The sequence below is a fragment of the Tachypleus tridentatus genome, chromosome 12, assembly GCF_004210375.1.
Source record: "Tachypleus tridentatus isolate NWPU-2018 chromosome 12, ASM421037v1, whole genome shotgun sequence".
Lineage (NCBI taxonomy): Eukaryota > Metazoa > Arthropoda > Merostomata > Xiphosura > Limulidae > Tachypleus > Tachypleus tridentatus.
The window spans coordinates 2,288,108-2,294,107 of record NC_134836.1 but is presented as its reverse complement, the minus strand read 5'-3'; the positions used below and the strand labels follow the sequence as shown (position 1 = coordinate 2,294,107).

Genomic DNA, 6,000 nt, shown 5'->3' with positions numbered 1-6,000 from the left:
AAACAAACATATTTTAAGCCATGGTACTGATAGTCACTAAATGAGGTTATTAGAACAGTGATCAAACAGCATGCAATTGAAATGTCCATGTTAGCCTCATAAACTTTGCCTTACATAAGCTTTTAGCAAGGGAGGTAAATAAGTATAAAGTTGCAGTTCAGGAAGTACAATTTACTTAGTGAATTCAAGTGTATGGTTGAGTTAATAATACACTAATAATAATTAATTTTCTAATATTTAACCTCTTCAAACTGTTCAAATTAAAATAGAAGCAAATTTTAAAAATGAGAGTATGGATTTATAAAACATATCTGTGTATTTGATACATTTAATAGTATTATTGGATTAAAAGAAAGTTCAGTGGTTCCATAAAATTTTAATATATTTTTAATGTTATCAGTTTAACAAATGTTTTATTATTTATAAGTTTCTTTTGATCTCATTATAAACTTTATTAAGAGTTAGGTGAAATTAAGTCCTAATCTTAAATTTAATAAATTCTACCTTCTCTCAATGTATGGAAAATGATGGTGTTATGCATAATATATCAGCAAACATAACTTATAAAACATTTTAATGAAGGTGCTTTCTACCTTTGTTTATGCTTTATTTTGGTAATGTATAGTAGTTAGCAATAAAGTTATACACCTTAATTGATATACCAGATTATATATGCAAGTATATTTGATCTTAAAAATTACACTGTTGCTTCAACTGTTTGCATCATCTAATGCAAGACCTTTTGTTCACTTATTTTGCAGCACCAGGTTTCACTCTATAATCCATGGGGCAAATGTGAAGGAAATGAAAAATGTGTTAATTTTTTTCTTTTTTGATTTGGCATTTCAGTACCTTACATACATCACAATCTGTACTTCCTACAGGATGTATGACAACAACCAACATATCATTTGTAGTTATACTGGTTCAAAAAAAATTATACAACAAGGCAATATTTCTTGTTTTGCCAATACTTGTGTGTACTTGAAGATTCATGTATGCACTACTGTTTGTTTTAGTTGTACAAGGAAATCAAAGAGTTAAGATAACCTGTCTCCAATGAATTATCTGTTGTTACCATTTTTATTACAAGCTTGTGCATGACAAAGAAAAACTGAACAAAAATATGTTATCTGAATTGCCACAAAGGATTACGTTCCTTGATAAATGTGTTTATCTGAAGAATTAAAGGAACAAAAACACAATATCTTATTCTGAGTAAAACTGTCTACCAATTATGACTGAAATTCCCCAAACTACTTACTTAAATTTAAATAAAAACTAAAACCTGTAACATATTATATTATGCTGTAAAGAGTGATTTGCCCAAGTCTTTTCAAGTACCTTGAGAGAAACCTCATACATCGTCATCTTTGGTTATAGCCAACATATTGAGAATATTACATAAAAACAACATAGATCTAGTGTAGTTAATGGACAGGTTGGAACAAATGCAATACAACACAAACATGTTGTTCCACAGAAAAGGAATATACATCACATGCATCTGCTTCACATACAACCATCACTGGTACAAAAGTCAATACATAACATGTTAAACAATTCCTTCTTGGGCTATACAAAAACAACCTCAAAGTTTCTTTCTTTTTATCAGTACAATGAATAAATCTAGAAGGCTTCCATTATGTAAATATCTGAAAAGTTGTCCAAATTATTTGCATAATCCCATGTTAATTATAGTTAATAATAAATCCAACAGTTATATGCAACATGGAACAGTACAAACAGGTCCCTCAGAGACAAATGTATATATACAAACGTGTAAATCTTTACATCTCTGGTTCTACGAAACTTAGTAACATCAATGTTTTTAATCACAAACATATTATAGGATAAAAGACATTTTATTTAAATAAACAGTCCTAAAAGCACATTTTCTACCTTATCTCATTATACCCATATCTAAAAACATTCACATACACAAAGTTCTTATTTTCTAAATAGGCATGCCTTTAATGATAATAAAAAATAACCATGTAATAAAAAATATATTTATTAGTACCATAGTTTTCACCATAAAAACATAGTGCATGTACACCTAAATTATACAGAAAAACTTAATAAAAATACATCCTGGAAACTAATCTTACATGCATTTAGTTTGGTAGAGCTAAAAGACTGAGTAACTCATACAAAAGGCTAACTTTTTAAAATTACCTTCAGAAAGCTTTTGCAAAATTAGAATTTTCATACAAACCAACATACAAAATTTTTCTCCCAAAAATATGGGCATTTCTTGCTTAAAATACTTTTTAGAAGAAGCTTGGTCAATAAATCACATTCAATCCATGTAATATCTGGATATCTAAAGTAGCTGTCAATATCAACTTGTGCTCATTATCAAACAAATGTTAAAAGTATTTTGTCCTAATTTTTTTCAACAGTGACCCTTATTATACAATAGTCATGGAAATGTATATATGTATGTAGATATTTCATATTTTCTTTCACTTATTTATACACATACAGGAAAATGTTGACAGGAAACTTTGAGAAGCTTCATGAGTTTGAAAATATTACACAATCCCAAGGTCATTAATGATCGAACAAGAGCCTATGGTGAGTGATCAGAAGTTCTATGACTAAACTTTCCTGATGCCAGGCTGAGAGCTGTCCAGGCTGAGAAATGAGATCAGGGGTTCTCATCAGTGTTGGACAGAACACTGTTCCCAAGTTTTGGATACTCATTAGGTTTTGTTTTTGCTTTTCTGTAATTCTGAGGAGAAAAAAAAAATCATTTCAGTTCTGAGTTTCAGGAAACATGTTAAAACTCTTTCAAAAGAACTGCAGTACCAATATGCAATTTACTATAATTCTTTTCTCCTGCTAGACAAAATTCTGTGCTAGAACTTGCTACTGGATCTCTAGTCAAATAATAAACTGAACAAATATTCACTCAGTACTCAGGTAGCAATAAAACAAATCAATGTTAACTTAAGAATAATCCCCGACTTGTAAAGATGTCACAGCTGAACTGAAAAGTTTAAAGCAAAAATATTTCTTTAATGTGTTGATTCTGGAGTTATTTTTCCACTATCTGCAATGATTCTAGTGTTTACTAGATGTTTTGATTTTGATTTTCAAATATATTCTAATGGTATGATTTTTATAAAAATAACAAAAAATTACATTGAATACACTGAAAGAATGTCTTCATCTTAGTAAATGGTTCTCACTCTTTCTCACTCAAATTAATTAACTGAATAATTATCAGCTTTACTGAAGGGGATAAAATACAAACTACAAACTTTCAGCTATATATTATCTTGAAATAACCAGTTAAATTTCAGACTCTTCAATGAAATTTAATACAATTTCTCTTTCCAACAGATGACTTCCCAACAAGCATCTACTTTTATAATTTTCAATGCTGGTCAAGTGCTCAATTCATGAGGTAACTCATAAACTTACAAGAGTTGACAGAACTAAGACTGAATCATTCTACAATTACTTCAGTACTGAATAAATTCTTTTCAGTATTTTAAAATTCTTCACTAAAATTTGCTGCAAAATAGATAAAATTGTTGTTTTCTAAATGAATGTTACTTTGTGTTTGGTTTTAAAACAAGAAACTGAAAGAGAATTTTCAATTTTTAACATAAGGAAGTTGAAAACAGATCTAACTTCAAGCATAAGCAAAACCTTCAACAAAGAAAGGATAATATACCTATAACTAGCTTGAAGTAGAATATGTGCAAAATTAAACAGAGGGTTAACAAAGTTAACAAGTAGTATCTGTGAGAATTATCTCTATCATGCAGAATGATGCCATATGTATCATAGTTGACATACAAGACATTTGTTTACTTTGACCCCGTGAAGTGAGATATGTGAAAGTGTTGTAGGCTTTGGAACTATTAGTGATCCTAGTTTTGTTTTATATTTCAAACTTTACCTGTTCCATATTTTATGTAAATTTTGTGATCAAGATATCTCATAAACAATCACATAAATCACAGTTTACCATGAATGTAGAATTAAACATGCTTTTGATAAGGATCTTTTAAAACTTTTATTGAAGTAATTATATAACCATTTTCAATTTATATAATGTTCAGACCTCAAGTTTCAAGTTTATATCTCAGAGAAAGTAGCAGTATTCAATGTATTAATGAGAGAAGTTTGTGTCATGTTCAACATTTTATTTGTCACACAAAAGCATTTTCATGGCATTTTATGGAAACTAAATCTACTGCCATTCGGCAATGGCTTCAGCAATAATTCCATGAACCCATTATTAATAAAAGTCACAAATGTCACTGTGACATTCACAATTAGATTGACCTATAAAATCCATAATAAACTTGTTTCTGTTTACAGCTTCTCTGTTGTCAACAGTGCAAATAACAGCACTCACATTATTCATTTGTGCATTTCCATGTAAATTCTTGCAGATTACAATAATAGGAAATAATCATTAGAAAAAAAATAGAGTTGTGTGTTCTAAATATATGGATACTTATTTTCCAGTTTCTAGCACTAAAAATGATGAAGTTATGTTTCTTTCCAGCTTTTAAATAGCAGGCATAAACTGATATTTTCACATTTGTTTAAAATATTTATTAAATGAAATAAGAAATACCTTTTTTACATAAACTTTTTTTTTGAACAACAAACAAAAAATAAAGAGGATCATGAAGCTCAGAATAACATCTATTGGCCAAAAACTATTTTTTTTTAATAATTTATCAACTAAAACCTAATTACTCTACATCACTACTTTTATTTGTAAATTCTGCAGTGTCAACTCGACATAACAAAATGGAATAACTTTATACTTAGTTTTGTTTTATTTAAAATGGCCCTGCATGGTCAGGTAGTTAAGGCACTTGACTCATAATCCAAGGGTCACAGGTTCAAATCCTCATCACACCACACATGCTCATCCTTTCAGCCATGGGGCATTATAATGTGACAGTCAATCCTACTACTCGTTGGTAAAAGAGTAGCCCAAGAGTTGGCAGGGGGTGGTGATGATTAGCTGCCTTCCCTCTAGTCTTACACTGCTAAATTAGGGATAACTAGTGCAGACAGCTATCATGTAGCTTTGCATGAAATTCAAAAACAACAATTTATTTAAAAGCTAATCCAATGATCTTTATCTTAACTACACATTAAACCAAGAACTGTAAAGAACTGTCAATCCCACTACTCGTTGGTAAAAGAGTAGCCCAAGAGTTGGCAGGGGGTGGTGATGACTAGCTGCCTTCCCTCTAGTCTTACACTGCTAAATTAGGGACAGCTAGTGCAGACAGCTATCGTGTAGCTTTGGATGAAATTCAAAAACAACAATTTATTTAAAAGCTAATCCAATGATCTTTATCTTAACTACACATTAAACCAGGAACTGTAAAGAACTGTCTTTTAAATAATAATTTAAGAACCAGTTTCAGCTGCATGTGAGATATAACAGCACTAATAGGAGGCTGCAAAATATTTCTACCAAAATTTATATTATACTGATTACTTGTACTTAACTGCATTTAATCTTTTTTATTATTATTTTACATAATAATTTTGGAAAGATCTTATTCTGATGATAATTATGAAGTATTTTTAAACATTTCTCTGTGAGTGGAAAAAACAAACATTTTGGAATAAGTTAAAGATTATTTTCTTTCAATTATAACTTGAGGACATATATTCTACTTACATTTCCTCTGTGCCTTGATGTTCAATAATTATAATTACCAACTTCTTTTAGGTGAAAAACGATTAAACATTAAAGTTTGCTTAAACTTGGTCATTGCATTTTGCTTTTAACAAATACTAACATTTTCATACTGCTCTCTTAATCTTAATCTTTTAAGACTATTTTTATTAAAGTGAATCTGGTGCAATACTGAAGTTGGTAAACAATTCTAGTATAATTGTGTGCTTGGCCATGTTTGTAACATTTATAATACAGATAATTCAACATCAAACAATTATAACAACACAAAAATAAGTCATGAACCATTTGCACACATTCTTTACAAC

The 6,000-nt window shown here is 29.6% G+C and overlaps 1 protein-coding gene across 4 annotated transcripts in view; it reads right to left on the bottom strand.

Annotated features, from left to right (window-relative positions):
- Window positions 1-1,067: 1,067 nt before the first annotated feature.
- LOC143235021 (N-chimaerin-like) overlaps window positions 1,068-6,000 on the bottom strand; it is a 56,805-nt gene continuing 51,872 nt past the window's right edge. For 3 of the 4 annotated variants that reach the window (XM_076472734.1, XM_076472735.1, XM_076472736.1), the window contains one exon: window positions 1,068-2,737. In XM_076472734.1, coding sequence (XP_076328849.1) covers window positions 2,557-2,737 — 181 coding nt within the window. In that variant the 3' untranslated portion in view covers window positions 1,068-2,556. The remainder of the gene's footprint in view (window positions 2,738-6,000) is intronic. The other variant, XM_076472737.1, reaches the window with a different exon arrangement.